This window comes from Protopterus annectens, chromosome 9.part0 (genome assembly GCF_019279795.1).
Source record: "Protopterus annectens isolate FY-2018-M chromosome 9.part0, PAN1.0, whole genome shotgun sequence".
Lineage (NCBI taxonomy): Eukaryota > Metazoa > Chordata > Ceratodontiformes > Protopteridae > Protopterus > Protopterus annectens.
The window spans coordinates 1,334,635,299-1,334,655,002 of record NC_056743.1 but is presented as its reverse complement, the minus strand read 5'-3'; the positions used below and the strand labels follow the sequence as shown (position 1 = coordinate 1,334,655,002).

Sequence of the window (19,704 nt, the reverse complement as noted above, 5' to 3'; positions counted from 1 at the left end):
AAGGCTTCTACTGCTAAAAATCCTACCCCTTCTGATAGAGACTCCACAGTGCTGGATAGATGGAGTAAGGTTTACACGTCTGCAACCTTGGCAGTCAGGGCTTTAAACTGTCAATTTCATATGCTTAAATATCAGCAGCATGTCATGGGCTTACTTAAACAGAAAATGATGTTGATTTCTGACTGTATGGAAGCTAAAGAGTTGCAGGATTTATTGCATTCGGCTGAACAAGTGGGACAGCATACTTTGCAATGTGGTTTTGATTCCTTGGAGGCCTCTTGCAGGGCTGCTGTAACTGGATCTGTGATAAGAAGGCATGCTTGGCTCAAGGAGCAAAGTCTGCCTGATCATGTTAAAGCAAAATTGTTGGATGCTCCTTTACAACAGGACAGTCTATTTGATAATAAGGCAGAAGAAGTTTTGAAAAAGATGGAAGATAAAGCTAAATCTATGCAAACTGTAAAATATTTCCTACAAGTGCAGCTACCCAGGTTCAGTAGGCACTGGCCTACTAAGAATTGGTCCTTTCCAGTACCCACCAGAGCCGCTCAGGTCAAACCCAGACATTCCAAAGGCTCCAGGTTTCAGTCACAAGGAACTTACAGAATAAAACAATGGGGGGCTTCCACCTCCAAATCTAGAAGTAGCAAGGCACCTTCCTACGGTAAACAGTCTCAATGACTTTCCTCTGCAATCACTGAGCACTTATCTTTTGGCAGCTCCTTTGGGGGGAAAACTGGCACTTCATGCACGAAATTGGCAACTAATTACCCAGGACAAGTGGGTTTTAAATATAGTATCCCAGGGATACAGATTTCATTTCCACACGTTGCCAATCCCAAACGGATGGCCAGATCTGCCTCCAAATCAGTGGGCAGAGACCCAGAAACAAGTTATGTCCCTCATGAATATGGGGGCTATTCAGCCAGTACCAGAAAAGGAAAAGGGACATGGTTTTTATTCAAGACTTTTCCTGGTACCCAGAAAAGACAAATCATGGCATCCAATTCGGGACATATCCATTCTAAATACATTTCTGGACATTCCAAAATTCAAGATGCTGACTCTACAACAGTTATTGCCTATGCTAGGCAAGGATGCCTGGTTGGTAACTCTAGACTTAAAAGAGGCTTACCTGCATATCCCAGTCAGGGAATCTTGCAGAAGATACCTCCGCTTCAAAGCAGGCTATTTGCATTACCAGTTCTCTGCACTGCTTTTTGGCTTATCTACTGCACCCAGGGTCTTCACAAAGTGCCTGGCACCAGTGATTGCATTTTGCAGACATAGAAACATTCAAATGTATCCTTACCTGGACCATTGTCTAATTCAGGCAGAAAACAAGGACACTCTTCTAAAGCATCTGGCATTTGTAAAAAGGCTTCTAACTTGTCTAGGGTACACCATAAACGAAAATAAATCACAGCTGGTACCCTCTCAAGTAATTACATTCCTGGGTGTAAGCTTGAATACAACTGCCCATATGACTTACCTCATGCCAGAAAAACAAATTCAATTGATGACTTACTTCAAACAAGTGGCCACAAAAACCCAGATATCTGAAAGACAAATTCTGCAGGCCTTGGGGTTCATGGCTTCCTGCATTCTAATAATTCCATATGCAAGACTGCATATGAGGAAATTTCAGTGGTATCTAAAAAGCTTATGGAGTCAACATTGTCACAGCCTGGAAACAATGATTCCTATCATTCTTTGCCTGCAGCAAGAGTTCCTATGGTGGGCAGAGGCTTGTCACCAAAACAAGGGACTGTCATTCATTCCACCCCTTGCCACCCAAACCCTGACTACAGATGCATCAGATTATGCTTGGGGGGCGCACCTGGCAGGGAGATGCATTCAGGGCCAATGGAGCCCAAATCAAATGCACCTACATATCAACCAGAAAGAGATGCTATCTGTACAGAATGCTCTGACAGCCTTCAAGGACCATCTTCATCCAGGACAACTACTAGACAGATGACACCACAGTCATGTTGTACATAAACAAGCAGGGGGGTACCCATTCCTACCCCCTTTGCAGACTAGCCATGGCCTTGTGGAACACGGCCTTGACTTACCAAATACATCTACAAGCTCAATTCCTGCCAGGAAAGCAAAATACTCTGGCAGACGAACTAAGCAGAAATCTTATGGACCCACACTAATGGAAACTGGATCTGCAAATCTTCAGCATGTTGACATGCAAATGGGGGAGCCTGGACATAGATCTTTTTGCCTCACCCCAAAACTATCAGTTGGACAAATTCTGCACAAGAATTCATCACAAAAAAGCTTGGAAAGTGGATGCTCTATCCTTCAGCTGGAAAAACCTATCAGTCTATGCCTTTCCCCCTCTGCTCTCCAAGGTCTTACTAAAAGTCAGACAGGAAAAACCAAAAAATGATTCTGATTGCTCCAGACTGGCCTCGCCAACACTGGTACCCGCTCCTACACAATATGTTGCACCTTCCTCCGTGGTACTTGCCTCAGACACCTTATCTACTGTCTCAGCAGAACTATCAAATTCTGCACTCTCAGCTCCAAACTCTGAATCTTGCAGCATGGCTAATCAACTAATTTCACCAGTTACATCTCTCAGCAAGCCTGTGATGGACGTCATTTTGGAGGCTAGAAGGCCTAGCACTAGAAAATCTTATGCTGATAAATGGAAAAGATTCTGTGCCTGGAACTAAGCACAAGGAATAAGCACAGCAATGCCCAATATTCCTCAGATTCTGCAATATTTAACTGAGATGCTTCACAAGGGCCTATCTTTTTCTTCCATAAAAATCCATGCCTCTGCCATTTCAGCTCATTACAACACAGAGCCTCCCCTCTTTTCTCATCCCCTGCTAATGCAGTACCTCAGAGGGGCCAAAAATGTAAGACCTCCCAGGAGAGCACCAACTCCTGCATGGGACCTCAATTTTGTGTTGGAAAAACTAATCCTACCTCCTTTTGAACCAGCTGCTACTGCAGACATAAAATTTCTCTCTTGGAAGACAGTTTTTCCTTTAGCAGTCACTTCAGCTAGAAGGATTTCAGAACTACAGGCTCTCATGGCAGTGGAGCCTTTTATTATCTTTTACCCGGATAGGGTGGCTCTCAGGACCAATCCATCCTTTATGCCTAAAGTCGTATCTAGTGTGGCTCTTAATCAGACCATTCATCTGCCAAACTTTTTCCCCAGTCCACAGAACAAGGGTGAGCAGATTCTGCATTCATTGGATGTACACAGACAACTAAGATTCTACTTAAACAGGACAAACTCTCTAAGAAAATCTGAGCAATTACTGGTGGCATTTGCTTCAGGGGCAGAGGGAAAGGCTATTTCAAAGCAGACTATTTCAAAATGGATAAAGCCATTGTATTCGTTTCTGCTACATGCACCATGGTAAACCTGTCCCCAGGGGGATCAGATCCCATTCCACCAGGGCTGCATCTACTTCTGCAGCATTTCTCAGAGGGATTCCTACCAGAGACATTCTAGAAGCTGCTACCTGGAGCTCAGTTCATACGTTCACCAAGCATTACCATTTACCTCTCTTCTCTAAATCCAGAGCAGGCTTTGCCACTGCTGTCCTGCAGGGCCTTATAGCTGCTCCTAATGCTGTATAATTCCATCCTCCCAGCCATAGCTTTGGGATTCTACCCAAATGTAATGACTGCAACAGTGAAACACGAAGAACAGTACAGTTGTGTACACTTACCATAAATGTAGATGTTCAAGTGTATTCACTGTTGCAGTCCTGGTTAACCACCCGCCAGTCCCCTGTTTTTCTCTTACTATACCTCTTCTTTCCTTTAGTATGCTCAAACGCCTTTTTGGTGTATTTGCTTTTATTTGGAGGTATATTTTTTGTGCTCTAAATTACATGTGTGTGTGTGTGTGTGTGTGTGTGTGTGTGTGTGTGTGTGTATATATATATATATATATATATATATATTTTTTTTTTTTTTGCTCCCCATTTGGGGGGCACCTGACATCTGGAGCAAGAAAAACTGATGAAAATGGTGTCGGCTGCATGTTTTATACCCCTGACGACCTGACGTCATGGAAGAAGGGACAGCAACCTACGCAGGACCCAAGACTTTGTTAATCAGGCCGACTGAGGGCAACCTGCCAGCAGATTACCCAAATGTAATGACTGCAACAGTGAATACACTCGAACATCTACATTTATGGTAAGTGTACACAACTGTACTTTTCAACTATTGTTCGGATATATTGGGACATTTGTTATACGTTCCTTTAACCTGGGGTCTGATGTATATTAATGCGCAACATATGATTTGCCTATTTCCAGCCATATAAACAAGCTTTTTGTTAATTTGTTTTAGATTTAGCATGTGGGCAATACGCCATTATATGGTGGGCTGAGACTTTCAAATTTGGTGTACTTGGATATCTTCATTTAGTCAGCTTGAGTCGGGATGCAACAATAGCTCAATTGTATTGGGCTCTTTTGGTGACTTTTTTGAGACTTTGTTGCTTTCTGATTTTTCTCAGTCGCACAGAATAGTGGGCATTGCCTTTGAGTTTCGGACTTTGGTTGACTATACTGAGGCAATGTAAGCTCACAAGTTCTTATTTTCGATTTGTAAATCGGCTATATATTTTTTAAATGTGTGACCTTTTTTCTATTGTTGTGCAACATATGTTTTGTGCATTTTTCTATTTGAAGTGAAGGCCTCGGAGATCTTTATGACTATATGACACTAAGTTGTATTAACATTGGGTAAGGACTGGGGTCCTTTGAGTGTATGTTACTAATTTGAACAAGTTACAATATTGTTTTCCTAGCAGGACTTGTACTGTTCTTTTAACCATTTATGTATGTCTTAATCGACTCAAACAATTTTCAGGTTTTGGTTGTTTAGATTGTGATAATAACTGCTTTGTTGGCATTAATATTCATTTCCATTCATACCAGCTTTGGTGTCTGAGTGTTGAGTCAACATATTGGTAACCCTTTAGGTGACAAGTTTCAACCATTATTGATAAACAGTCTATAGGTCTCACATATATATATATATATATATATATATATATATATATAATTCTGTATTATTTACAACTGTTGAGATCTATATTGTGGGTTAGTTATTTTTATTGACTACATTCAACATGGATCTTATCACTATTCTTAAAGGACTATTGATAAAAACGACACTCACTTATTTACATCTTTAGCTATTACTCAAGTGGATAATAGGACAGTTAATAGTACTAAAGAAGAGTGTTGTATACAATTTGACAACAGTTTGACAACATTTATAAAAAAAATGAAGGCGTTGAGGTCCAGTGTTTGGCATAGTAGGCTGTTTTCAGCATACATGGAAAAAAACATTACATCTAGGGGTCTAAGGATTAGACTTAAACCCCTTGTTGGCCAACCTGATCCAGAATTGCTGGAAGAATGGTCTAAAATACAACAAAACTCTACGATGGAGTTTGTTAGAGCCTTGCAAACTTTCCATCAGCGTAGAATTGATATTTTGAATGCAGAAGTATTACAAATGTGTCAGGATGCTAAAAAATGGGAGGATGAACCTGAATATAAGGAATGTTTGAGTAAATTAAGTAAAGATTTATTAACAATGGAAAATGAGTTCAAGTCCAAGAAAATGAATACGTTTCGAAGGGATCAACAGGACTATACTCAGGGAACTATTTTGAACAATCCAGAAAAGTTAAGTTCGTTACCAATAGATACCAGGTGCCCAGACCAAAAAGGAAAAGAAAGTCTACTCTTAAGCAGCCTTGCAGTGACGGGTCTGAGGAAGATTTTTCTTCCCATACTGACAACGAGAGTGAAAACTCTCAAAGGTCACCAGGTCACAAATGAAATATTTGTAATGAGATGGTTTGTAATAAGAAAGCCCCTTTAGGTACAACAGGAAATGAGGGGTGCAGAAAACACAAATGCCGAGGTTACTATAGAGACAATGTTACAACTGTTGGAACCAAAATTGTTGCAAACGATGTCATATATATTTTTTCAGCTGTTTTATAAAAGAATGAGTATAAAATGCTTAATAAAGGTCTCAACTACATACCTAGCTTTTGTGTGTCTGAGTATGATTTTGTCCAGGATTTATTATCTTTTTGTAGACTTTTGAACCTTAAGATTTTCTTTGGGGGCAATACAACACAGCAGGTTTCAGAAGAATGTGGCTTTAAATTTCATGCTTCTAAGTTTGTGCCACCAATGAATAAATATGTAGAAACCTTTCAAAAATGTATGCTCCGGGAACTACATTCTATTAATAATAGTGATCATGGTTTTATGCAAGATAATTTGGAGGCTGGTGAAAAGGAAGCTTTCCTTCAACTTAAAAGTAGGAAAGATTCGGTGATACAAGCAGACAAAGGGGGGGTTATTGTGGTGATGAACTGGTCAGATTATGAGAAAGAGAGTGAAAGACAGCTTTGTGATGCTAGATTTTATACGCATCTCTTTATAGATCTGAGCTGTAAGTTCAAGGCTGAGATTGATGGGTTTTTGGAACTTGCCATGAGTGAAGGCATTATTGATGAACAAACCCTTTATCATCTCAAGGTTACTGAACCATCTTTACCTTATCTCTATTTTCTTCCCAAGATACACAAGGGCCTCAATAATCCTCCAGGACGACCTATTGTGTTGGGTCGTGGGTCTCTTACTGAGCCCATCTCTATATATATCTTACAAAATATCTTAAACCCTTATTACAAGGTGTTAGAGCTAGAATTAAAGACACAACTGAGTTTCTTAACATCACTGATAATTCCCAATTAGAGGATCATTGGCTCTTGTGTACATTGGATGTGACATCACTGTATACTAATATCCCCCATTGGGCTGGACTCATGACACTGGAGTTCTGGCTTTCAGAACTGAAATTATACAAACCTGGTTTTAATACATTCTTACTAGGTTTGGTAGAACATGTGTTAGCTAAAAATGTTTTCCTCTTTAATGGCGAATTTTATTTGCAGATTAAAGGCATCACAATGTGGGCTGCCTTTGCCCCTATATACGCGGACCTTTTTATGGGATACTTTGAACGTCAGGTCATTTATGACAGGAATCATAACATCTTTATGGATGAGATTGATATTTGGCGTAGGTACCTGGATGACTGCTGGATGGTTTGGAAATCTGATGTGACATATTTAGACAAATTTGTCAACTACTTGAATGAAAATAAATGGGGTATCCATTTTACTGTTGAAACTAATAAAAAATCTGTCCTCTTTTTGGATGTTTTGGTGACAAAAGAACAAGATGGTTCTTTGGCTAGTACAGTATATAGAAAACCTTTACATTCCAATTCGTTGTTGCACGCCTCCAGCTATCATCCAGGTCACATTACGCGCAATATCCCTAAATCCCAATATATGAGAAATAAGAGAATATGTTCTCGACAAACTGATCTCACTATGTGTAATAGTAATCTTACCAACAGGTTTATTGAACGTGGATATTCAAACAGGCATTTATTACAAACTAAGACCATTGTAGATGGTAAGTCTAGGGATCAATTATTAACTTATCGTGAGTTCAGGTCTGGTCAAAACCCTAAAATTAGATTTACTATAACTTGTGGTTAAAATGTTTCCTCTTTTACCAGGGTTATACATAAATATTGAGACATACTCTGCACTGATGAACATCTAGCTAAAATATTGGATAGTAGATGTTATTTTTCCTACAGGAAAGGAACTACCTTAGGGGGGCAATCTGAAGTAGTTGACTTCATTCATTCTGCACATATGGGTATACGGATCTGATTCGGATCCGAGCCGGCAAAACTTTTCAAGCATCAGCTCCGAGCTCCAAGCTCCTCCCTTACCTATATTACATCACTTCCTCCTATCTAGCCCCAGATCTCATTTGCCACTCTATGTGTCAGCATCGTGGTCTCTGAGCTCCTAGCTAGTTGATAAGGTTTTTGGTCCTTTGCTGCTAATTGATGAGTGTGTATACCTTCCCTTTTTCCTCCGTTACATCGCGTTTGGTTGTCGTGTTAGTTTAAAAAAAAAAAAAAATTTAACTATAGCTATTAATTTAAGTGTTTGTGTAGTATTGTGTTACTGGTTCCCGTCTAGGCCCAGTCCTTCTTAAGTGTGTGTGTGTCTGTGGGCCCTAGGGCTTTTCTGTCTTTGCTATGGCTGAACAGCCTAAAGTTCTCTTTAAAAAGTGCACAGAGTGTGGTCATAAGCTTTCTCCAGCCGATGGCCACACTCTGTGTGTTCTATGTTTAGGGGTCACCCATCTTTCTGCCTCCTGTGAAATTTGTTCGGGTTTTAACCTGAGGGCGTTGAAGGATCATCGGGCTAAGCTTGTGGCTAAAGGTCTGCTACCAGCTTCAGCCCTGGAGTCTGCCTCGGTTGCCTCCCCAGCTGGTGACTCTGTGCAGGCAGGGACTCAACCTCCCGCCAGGCCTGCTTCCTCGGAGTCATCTCAGAGAGGTTGGGACAAGAGAGAGAAGGAGAGGTGCCATAAAGAGATGGACAGGCCCAGAAAAAGGTCTCCGGACAGGGAGTCCTTCTCCAGCCCCTCTTCTAAGGTACCCAAGTCTCGTTCTCCTCGGCTCTGCTCTCCCCATTTCTCGCCAGAGCCATCGGAGCGGAGGCACTCCCCTCTGATCCGACCCAGACCCGAGTCAGTCGCTTCCTCCAGATTGACTCGGAGTGTATCCGAACTTGATATGGACAGGCTTATGAGGAGGTTCATCCAGAACCAGATTCAGATTGGGGTCTTACCAGGGCCCTCTCCCATTGTTGAAGGTTCTTCTTCTACTATGTTCCACCCTATTGCTCCTTCCCCGATCCAACCCGATGCTTCGTCGTTCTCGGGTCCGAGACCTTCCGGAGCTGTGGGGTCGGCACCGATGATTTTTGTTTCCTCGACGCCAGCCGTCACCTTGAGTTCCTCGGATCTGATCTCGGATCCAGGGGACTTAGAGCCGTGGTCGGGGAGGCAGACCCAAGGGTCGAGACCTCAGCTCACATCCTCGGATCCCACCCAGACCCCTCTGATTTTGGATTCTGCTCCCATTGCCCTGTCTCAGGGACAGCCCATGCCAAGGCAACCTCAGGTTGTTCCCCTCAGGGAACCCTCTGAGGCTTACGAATCCTCTCCAGAGAGTCACACTGGAGAGGAACCTCGTAAGCGCAAGTGCAAGAGGAGGCACTTGGACTCCCCTGAGTCCATTACCACTGATACGGATGAATGAAGGAGAGGGTTCCCCCAGATCACCTACCGAGGACGTCTCGTTCGTAGACATTATGGAGATCCTCTACCAAAGAGGGGGTTGGTCAGCCCCCAAACCCTCTGCGGATGAGTCCGTATTCCTGGAAACCTGTGGCGCGGGCCCATCTACTTCCTGGGTATCCCCTCCAGCTGACCCTTTGGTGGACCTCATCACCACTAGGGCATGGAAGGATCCTGACACCGTAGAGCCTATACCCAAAAGGCCAGACAAAATCCTTTCCCCGCTGTCAGGCAGGCATGGTCCAAGGGAGCTCCGGTTGACGCTTTGGTGGTTGCAGCTGCCACAACGAAGGAATTGGCACAGGAGAGTTTCCTGGTCCATCCTCCAGACAAGGAGTCCAGGTCGATGGATCGTTTTGGGAAGCGCATGTACTTGTCAGTGACATTTTCTATCCGTGCGCTGAATTACTTGGTACATGTCATCCGACTGCAGCGAGACCTTATATCGGAGCTAACTGAGTTGCCCCCAGAGTCCCTGTCGCAGCAGGACAAGCAGTCCTTCACTGCGAAGATGACTACACTGAAATCAGTGACTAATACCTCAATGCGTCTCCTCTCTCATGCCACGGAGGGAGCCTCTAGAGCTGCAGGTACAGGCGTTGCCTTGAGGCGACACGCCTGGATCAGGCTGTGTCTATTTGCGGACCCCTTTAAGGCATCTTTCATCAATGCCCCATTCGATGGATCATCCCTCTTTGGCAAGACTGTACGTGACACACTAACCCATAGTGAGAAGGATGGAAAGACTTTGTCAGCCGTTGGAATCCACTTCTCTAACCCCCAGAGGTCCGATTCCAGGAACCAGAAGGGGCAAAAGAAGATGTGGTTCCGGAAATCACAGTCCTTTCGTGACACTCAGGAATATTTGTCCCCCAGAGGCAGAGGGGGACAAGAACGATGCCGTCCCAGAGGCAGAGGGGGTCCCAGAAACTTCGGGTCTAGGGAACCTTTTTCCGACAGACCCGCACAGCAACCCTGAGGGGTTGCCCGGCTGCTCTACTCTGGAGGCAGTTGGGGGAAGATTTTCCTTACATCCAGCGGCATGGGAATCCATTACTACAGACCGCTGGGTGTTAAACATCATATCCAGAGAATATTCTATCCCCTTCATTTCATGCCCCATAACTCCAGCACGCCTTCCAGATGTTCCACTCGCTCACAGGGAGGCTGCAGTTTTAGAGATTTCGAAGCTGCTACAAAAATGAGCCATCGAGCTGGTCCCCCCAGATCAATCCGGATCAGGCATCTACTCCAGGTTCTTTTTAGTGCCAAAGAAGACGGGGGACCTCAGGCCCATTCTGGACCTGTCTATCCTCAACCTGTCAGTAGAGAAACAAAAATTCTGGATGGTCACTCTACAGTCCATTCTGCCGTTTCTGAGAGAATGCGACTGGATGTGCTCATTAGACCTCCAGGACGCTTACTATCACATCAAGGTCCACAGAAGCTCCAAGAGGTTTCTGCGCTTCCAGCTAGGGGCCAGTCACTTTCAATTCAGAGCCCTATCCTTTGGTCTCACCACAGCCCCCAGGGTGTTCACCAAGGTTATGGCGGTCGTAGCGGCACACCTGAGACTTCAGGGCATTCAGGTATTCCCCTACCTAGACGACTGGCTCTTCGCTGCATCCACCAAAAGTCTCTTGTATCAGGCCCTACACCACTTCCTCGGTCTGGCTCACAAGTTAGGCATCACGATCAATATCAACAAGTCCCACCTGGCTCCAGTTCAGATCATAGACTTCATCGGGGCATGGTTGGATTCAATTCAGTCAAAGATTTTTCTCACCCCAGAAAGGATAGAAAATCTCAGACTCCATGTATCGGCGATCTTGGATCACTCAGTAGTCACAGCAGCCGATGTTCTCACAGCCCTGGGTTCTATGGCAGCCGCAATCTCTATCCTCCCTCTTGCACGTCTTCACATGAGAGTCCTTCAGTGGAATCTAGCAGTTCAGTGGTCCTGGCTAGACCTTTCGATGAATTTCCACATCCTAATCAATCGGACATGCAGAACGTCACTCCAGTGGTGGCTTCAATCAGTGGACATTTTCGTGGGGCGCAGCTTTCTAGCCCCTCCGGCTCAAGCCACGGTGACCACGGATGCTTCCCAGCTCTTGTGTGGGGGGTCACTTCCTGGGAAGAATGGTCCAAGGCACGTGGTCCCCTCCAGAGACCAAGCTACACATCAGTGTCGTGGAGATGAGGGCAGTGCTTTTAGCGTTGAGAGCCTTTCACCCTGTCCTACCTCCGGGGGTGGTAGCCATTCAATCAGACAACATGTCTGTAGTCTGGTATATAAACAAATAGGGAGGGACCCGATCCTACCCCCTTTGTCGCGAGGCCATGAGGGTTTGGGAGTGGGCCATATCCACCAGCCGGTTTCTCATAACAACGCATATCCCGGGATGCTCCAACATTCTAGCGGACAGTCTCAGCAGGGCAATCCTTCTGCTTTACGAGTGGTCTCTGAAACATTCAGTGGCGGAGAAGATCTTCCGTGTTTGGGGTCAACCTTGCTGCGATCTCTTCGCGTCTCCTTCCAACATGAAGTGCAGCAACTTCTTCGCTCTGATCCCCCCTCCGGGGGATGTCCCCAGGGATGCTCTGGTCCATGCTTGGCCTCCCAGGCTACTGTATGCTTATCCCCCGTTACCTCTTATTCCGAAGTTCCTTCAGAGAACTTGCCAGCTGCAGTGCAAAGTCATTCTCATAGCTCCCTTCTGGCCACGTCAAGTGTGGTTTCCCTTCCTATGGTCTCACCTGTTGGCTCCTCCATCGACTGTAGATCCATGCCCGCATCTGATCTCTCACCTGTTGGGCTTGCCCCTGCCCAACCTGGACAGTCTCAAGCTGACGGCGTGGCTGCTCCAGTTCCCATGATCATCAGGACTCCTGGAATTTCGTCCCCTGTTAAGAATATTCTGGTAGCTTCTCTTAAAGCCTCCACTAGGAAACTCTACAATAGCAAGTGGAGACGTTTTTGCGTTTGGGCCTCTCAGCGCAATCTGAACCCATTTACAGCCCCCGTCCCAGTCATACTGGATTTTCTGGCCGATCTTTTTTGATCAGGCGCAAGTGCTTCCACCATCAAGGTTCAGCTGGCTGCCATCTCTAATTTTCATGTGTGTGAAAATAAGGTTGCTCTGGCTTCTGCCAAATTGTGTAAAGCTTTCCTGAAGGGCACTTTTTTATTGCGACCTCCAGTTAAAGAAACAGTGCCCCCCTGGGATCTGACTTTAGTCCTTCAGGCTTTGACCTCTACTCCTTTCGAGCCAGCCGGATCAGTTCCAATGAAGTTTTTGTCGTGGAAGACAGCCTTCTTGGTCGCCATCACTTCAGCCAAGAGAGTTTCAGAGTTGCAGGCCTTATCCTCCTTGCCCCCTATTTGATTTTCAACAAGGATAGGGTTTTGCTGCATACAAATCCTTCCTTTCTTCCCAAAGTGTCCTCAGCAGTCAATATTAATCAGTCTATAAATTTGCCAGTCTTATTCCCAAATTTCCAAAATAGAGGTGAACGTAAGCTTCATTTATTGGATGCCCATAGACAGCTTCGTTTTTACCTCCATAGGACTAAACCCTTCCGGAAGTCGGATCAATTGTTTGTCTCTTTTTCTAAACCATTTTTGGGCAAAGCAGTTTCGAAAGTGTCCTTAGCAAGGTGGATCACTCTTTGTATTGCACAGGTTTATAAGGAAAAAGGCTGATCTCCTCCAGGTGTATTGAAGGCTCATTCCACTAGAGCAATGGCCACTTCTGCAGCTTTCTGGTCAAGAGTTCCGTTAGACGATATCTGTGCGGCAGCGACTTGGGCCAATTTGCACACATTCATCTCTCATTATAAATTGGATCTTATTTCTAGAGGGAGAGCATCCTTTGGCTCTGCGGTGCTCAGAAATATCCTTCCATAGGGGCCTCCCAGGAATACTAGTAGCTGGGGACTCTGTCCCATATGTGCAGAATGAATGAAGTCGACTACTTCAGATAAAGAAGTTATGTTCTTACCATAACGTTCCATGTAAGTAGTAGACATCATTCTTTTGCACCTTCCCTCCCTCCATCCCCCTCACTCTTCAGGTTTTTCCTGTTTAGGATTGTGGTTATGTTGCCATTTAGTGTCAGCAAACTCGATCTGGGGCTAGATAGGAGGAAGTGATATAATATAGGTAAGGGAGGAGCTTGGAGCTCGGAGCTGATGCTTGAAAAGTTTTGCCGGCTCGGATCCATATACCCATATGTGCAGAAGAATGAAGTCTACTACTCAGATGGAACGTTATGGTAAGAACATAACTTCTTTTTTTAGTCACTACAAAAACATCCATCCGGTGGATTATATGACAACAAAATACAAATGTCCATAGGGGGAACTAGGCCACATGGGTGTTTCCCTTGTGATCACTGTACACTTTGTAAACATGTTCTAAAAATCAAAGAATTTTCAAGTAAGAATACACCAAAAGTTTTTGATATTCGCATTCTATCCAATTGCAATAGTAGTTGGGTGATTTACCTTGCTGAGTGTCAGTGTTCGGCCTTTTATATAGGCCAGACTTCTAGGTCTTTTAAACGTAAAATTTCTGAACATTTGAGTAACATACGCAACAAGGTAATCACCAATGCCTTATATAAACATACCCAAGTCCACACAACTGCTAGATTCACATTCACTATTATTGACAAAGTTGCAGGTTTAAAATTTTCCAAGAATAAATGGCATGAAATTTTAAATAAGAAAGAATAAATGTGGATTATACGTTTAGGGGGTCTTTTTCCCCTAGGTTTGAATGACCATCTATGATATAATTCCCAGTCACTTTGAGTTATGGTGGTTTATATATTTTTATTTTTCGTTTTTTTATTTTACATATGTATATTCCTTTTATTATGGCTATGTGCATGTATATAGATATATATATATATATTTACATATACATATAGTGATATATTATGTATATATTTACATGTGCAATCATCACAGTTTTATTAATCACATTTAATTTTGTTTTTTCTAGATATGGTGTGCATATTTCTTTAACTTTTTTCTGGTAACAGGGTATTGTTGTGATTGGTGGTTTTGTATATCTTGTGATTATATAAACAGCCTTTCTATTACTGACATGTTATTTATTCACATTGATAAAGGTCATTGTGACCGAAACCGGTCTGTGACAATAAAGAGCATTTTCTCCTTTCTGCTGGTCGTTTTTGGGTTGCTTCTTTATATTTGGAACCTTGAAGATGCCATCCGTGCTAGGAGTCTTTGTGTAGTCTTTCTTGAATGAAGTCTAGACTTAAATGCCTTAACATGGATGCATAAAGTCTTGATAATTTGCTGTTTAATAAATTAGACACTGTGAAGTTTGTCAACCTCTTTAATTCCTTTTATGCTCAAATCCCACTTCAGATGTTTCAGTATCACCAATTGTTTAGCTTATCCTGGGAATTTGGCTATGTTTAGTAGAACGTCTTTTTAACAAAAACATACTCAGAGGCTCTAAATAAAAATCTGCCTAAGCAGCACAGACCTCCAAAGCAGACACCCAAGCAACCGCTACCCCAAAACAAAACACGTGCAACACATAGCTCACAAAGTCAGTGTGCCGAACAGTCACAGCCCTTAAGGCTAAACAACGCACCTGATACACTTGTAATAGGTGACTGTATCGTCAGGCACACTGATGTCCCGATCACCAGGCTGAACAAGGAGAAGGTCACGGTGAGCTGCCTGTCGGGTGCTAGGATCCGTCACATAACACAAGCACTCAGGTCACTCCAAGGCAAGTACAAATATGACTCAGTCATTGTCCATGTTTGTGTGAATGACCTGAGACGTACCTCCCTGGACTACATGAAAAGGGACATAGAGGAGCTCTCTGAGCATGTAGCCCAGGCCGGTATGACCCTGACCTTGAGTAGCATCTTATCCTCACCAAGAATGATGCCACAATATGAAGACAAGATGATCAATTTCAACAATTGGCTTAAGTATTGGTGTCATTCAAAGGAGATCCAATGCCTGTCTGCCTGGGATGACATGTTCGACAAGCCACGATGCTTCGCTAGGGACGGCTTGCACCTTTCACCCCTGGGCATTTGGATATTGGCAAAGGCTCTTGCCCCCCCCCATAGTGCCTTTTTTAGGCAAGGCTCAAAAGACAAACCCACCTCCATAGGTATCACAAGGGATAAGAAACTAAGAGTAATGCTACTCAACGCCAGAAGTCTAAACCTCAAGATGCACTTTTCGAAACTCTCCTTAGCATGGAGAACATCGATATCTGTGCAGTAACAGAAACATGGTTCAAGGCTCCCGAGAGCACCCCAACACTACCAGGTTATACCACATACCATGTTTTTCGGCCCCAAAACTTGGACCGAACCACAAAAGGAGGGGGAGTATCAATATCCGTCAAAGATACCCACACCTCCAGGTTGGTGGCACAGCACGAAGCATCAGAGACTATCCATGTGCAACTAACAGTGGGTAAAACTACCTTCCAGTTTATAGCCTGCTACAGACCACCCTCCCAAACCCAGGAACCTCACTCGGCCTTCCTGAGAACACTGGAAAATATGAAGGTCTCTCCAAACATCATTATATTGGGCGACTTCAACTACCCTAACATAGACTGGGAGCATTACTATAGCTCCAACACCTTAGCCCAAAGGTTCCTAGAATTTATAAACTCAAATGCTATGGAACAACTTGTTGCCACTCCCACAAGAGGGGAAAACATACTGGACCTGATCATCACCAACATGGGGACTCTATGCTCCAGACCAGAAGTGTATCCCTCACTGGTAAGATCAGACCATAAACTAATCTCACTAGATATTTACATCCCGACCCCAGCTCCTGCCCAGAAAACCACAGTGAAAAACTTCTCTAAAGCAAATTTCACACTCCTCAAAACCGAGGTGGAATCCAGACCGCAGAATCCTTTATAAACGCATTCTATGAACACCTTCAGGAATGCATGGATCATGCAATCCCAAATAAAACCAAGACCCAATCCTCCAAAGTTAGGCGTCCTGTCTGGTGGACCCCAGCCATAAACAAACTATACAATAGGAGGAAGCTACTATATGATAGAGCAAAATCCCAAAAAGGGAAGGCATCTCTGATCAGTATTAGCAAAAAACTACGGGCACTCATAAAATCGTCTAAGGCCAGCTTCGAGAGAAAAATTGCACAGGACACTAAGGATAATCACAAGGCTTTCTTTAGTTATGTTAGGAACCTGGGTGGGAATTCCCAGATATGCTCAGAATTAGTCCAAAATAACAAAAAATACACCAAACCCACAGACATTGCCAACATCCTAGCTGACAGTTTCAGCGCAAACTTCTCCTCCCCTTCCCCACCAAAAGGGCAAATATCTATCCCAGCAGAGTGCTGCCCCCCTGACATCTCAGATGCTCAGGTAAGAGCCGCCCTCTCCAAAGCAAAAAACACAGCATCAATGAGACCAGACAGTGTCCCTGGCTGCGTCCTACATAAACTCCAAGAAGAACTAAACCCAAACATAAAACTACTGTTCAATCTCAGCCTTACTACAGGATATGTACCCAAAGAGTGGCGTACAGCAACAGTGGTCCCTCTCCACACAGGTGGTGCCTCAATGGATCCTGGAAACTATTGCCCCATAAGCTTGACTAGCTTGGCCTGCAAAGCTATGGAAAGGATCATCGTGGACCTCATAAATAAAGATATTGGGGACCTACAGACACTGGATCCTACCCAGTTCGGCTTTGTTAAGGGCAGATCCTGCCTCTTAAACCTGGTCGATTTCTTTGAAACAGTCACCAAGGCCATTGATGAGGGGAAGGTGGTCCACACAGCCTACCTGGACCTTGCAAAAGCCTTCGATACAATACCCCACTCGGGCATTATAGATAAGCTCACCAGCTTAAATATAAACCCCTATGTCACTAGATGGGTTGCAAACTGGCTCAAGGACAAACCCCACATGGTTAGAATTGCTGGAGCCATGTCAGACTCCAAACCAGTTACAAGTGGCATCCCACAAGGCTCAGTCCTGGGACCTCTCTTGTTCGGTATATATTTCTCGGAGGTACAGGCTAACACGGAAGGTCTGTGGCTGACCAAGTTCGCAGATGACTGCAAACTGGGCGCCGTAATAGACTCTCCAGCCGACACAAGCATCCTACAAGAGGGCCTCATAGAAACAGACAACTGGTGCCAGAGCCATGGCCTCAAGCTAAATGCCAAAAAGTGTATAGTCATCCCCTTTGGCAAAAACAAAGTGCCCACAAATTACCACATAGGTGGTAATCCATTAAGTACGGAAGAAGTAATTAGGGACCTGGGGACCCAAGTTGATAGCAATCTCTCATTTGACAACCACATGGCCAAAGTGGTTAGAAAAACATTTTATATAGCCCACCTAATCATGAAGGGATTCACATCTAGATCAGGGGAGGTCATCGTGCCTCTTTACTCATCCCTCATCAGGCCCATAATTGAGTATAATGCCCTTTTGAGATGTACCTTACCAGACACCTGCAGCAACTGGAAAGACCCCAAAAGTACCTCACCAAGAGGATCAAAGGGCTCAAACAGATGCCATATGCTGCCCGGTTAAAGAAACTCCAGCTCTACTCAGTGGCATACCGCCTGCTCAGAGGCGATCTGTGCCTGACATATAAAGCCATGTCCAACCTGGAATTAATGGACATGCTGCACCTCAGAAAATCCAAATCCCGTCGAGCTACACGCTCGAGAAACTTGAACCTCAGCACTGAAATAAATAGGACATGCTGGAGGGACAGATTCATAACCCAGAGGCTCCCTTCACTCTGGAATAAAATCCCAGTCCAGGTTAGGCAGAGTCCCTCATTGACTCTCTTCAAGAGGAATCTTGATGAGTGGATGGGAGATAGTAGGTTTACCCCAGGGATCACTTCTGTGTCACTGTTAGACAGAGGCACAGTATACTAACCTCGAAAAAGGGCATACCAAAATTCATTTAAAATGGGTGGCGAAAGCCAAACACACTCTGGCTAGGCTTATAAATGCCCTAGGGCAGATAGCCTAGTATGAACCTATGAACCTATGAACATTATTCTTTTTTACATTCTTTTGGCTTTCTATGTACTTTTTTGTAGAAATGAGTAGAAAAATAGAATATTAACCAGAGTTTTTTTTTTCTTTTGACTTTTAGCATCAAGAAAATGCTGTTGGTTCTAGCAGCACAAACCCGAATGTTGCATTGAATATGAACTCTCACAGTACCACTACAAACTCTACTGTTGTTGGACAGACTGCATCAACAAAGTCATGATGACATCTGAAGGATTTTAAAGACAGTATTACAGCTGTAACTGTACAAGTATATAGACAAAGATATATAAAGTTCCATGGAACATTTTTCTGCCCTATCATCACCTCACGTATTTTTCTCAGGTTTCTCTCAGATGTGAAGTTCAACATCTTGAAAGATGGCAAAACTATGAACTGTCTCATTGCTGTCTTTTTAACATTGTGTCATATAAACATGTAACATTGCAACATATATACATATATATTTTTTTAAACAGAATTCTGCTATTGGATTGAAGTCATTTTGGATTCTCAGGCTAAAAAAAAAGAAAAATTTATGGACAGTAAGTAATTTAAAATATGTTAAAAATGTTCTTTTTTTATTTTGAGTGAGAGGCCAAAGTGAACTAAATTTAATTAAATGTAAATTTTTTTCTAAAAGGGTATTGTATTGCTGCATTTTGATGAAATTCTGTGTGCAATTTGTGTGGCTGCCTTTTTGATCTGTTGCCCAACCAAAATATCGTAGGCACTATTCTCAGAAACTTGTCCTTGTACAGAGTTATTCTTGTATGAGCAGACTATGTTTTGACCAAACTGGTAGTCAGATATGTTAGGCTGATGTCCTCTGAGTTTGTAACAATGTAAAGTATGGTGAGGCTGTGGTTTAAGTGACTGGTTATGTGACCTAAGTACTGCCACAGTGGGATTGGTATTGCTTCTTTTGCACAGGGTTTTACATGACATGACCAGGAGACACCATGTATAACAGCCCATATTCTTATCCGTAAAAGCTCATCTTGACAACATGCTAGTTATTGTTTTTATCTATTTCCAAATTCATTATCCATGTCTCTAGTGTTCACTGATCCGTGGTTACATCTGCAGTAGTACCAATGTGTGTAGTACTGTTACCTGAATAGCTTCAGGGTTTTCTGTGCACTCACAAATATCTGCTGTGCCTGGTGTCACTCCTTATCAGGCCTTCTGTCTAAAAGTTTTCTCTCTCTCTCTCTCTCTCTATATATATATATATATATATATATATATATATATATATATTATTTCCGCAGTTTTTTATTGTATACTCTCTAATCTTTTATATGCTAATGGGTTCCACCTCTTTCATAAGGGATTGTAGTACCTGAGTAAGAAATTG

General features: G+C 43.4%; 1 protein-coding gene across 2 annotated transcripts in view; it reads left to right on the top strand.

Annotated features, from left to right (window-relative positions):
* The window catches only part of LOC122812057 (G protein-coupled receptor kinase 5-like), a 1,528,223-nt gene extending 1,509,133 nt beyond the window's left edge, over positions 1-19,090 (top strand). For both annotated transcript variants that reach the window (XM_044084306.1, XM_044084307.1), the window contains exon 16: positions 18,448-19,090. In XM_044084306.1, coding sequence (XP_043940241.1) covers positions 18,448-18,567 — 120 coding nt within the window. In that variant the 3' untranslated portion in view covers positions 18,568-19,090. The remainder of the gene's footprint in view (positions 1-18,447) is intronic.
* Positions 19,091-19,704: the final 614 nt, after the last annotated feature.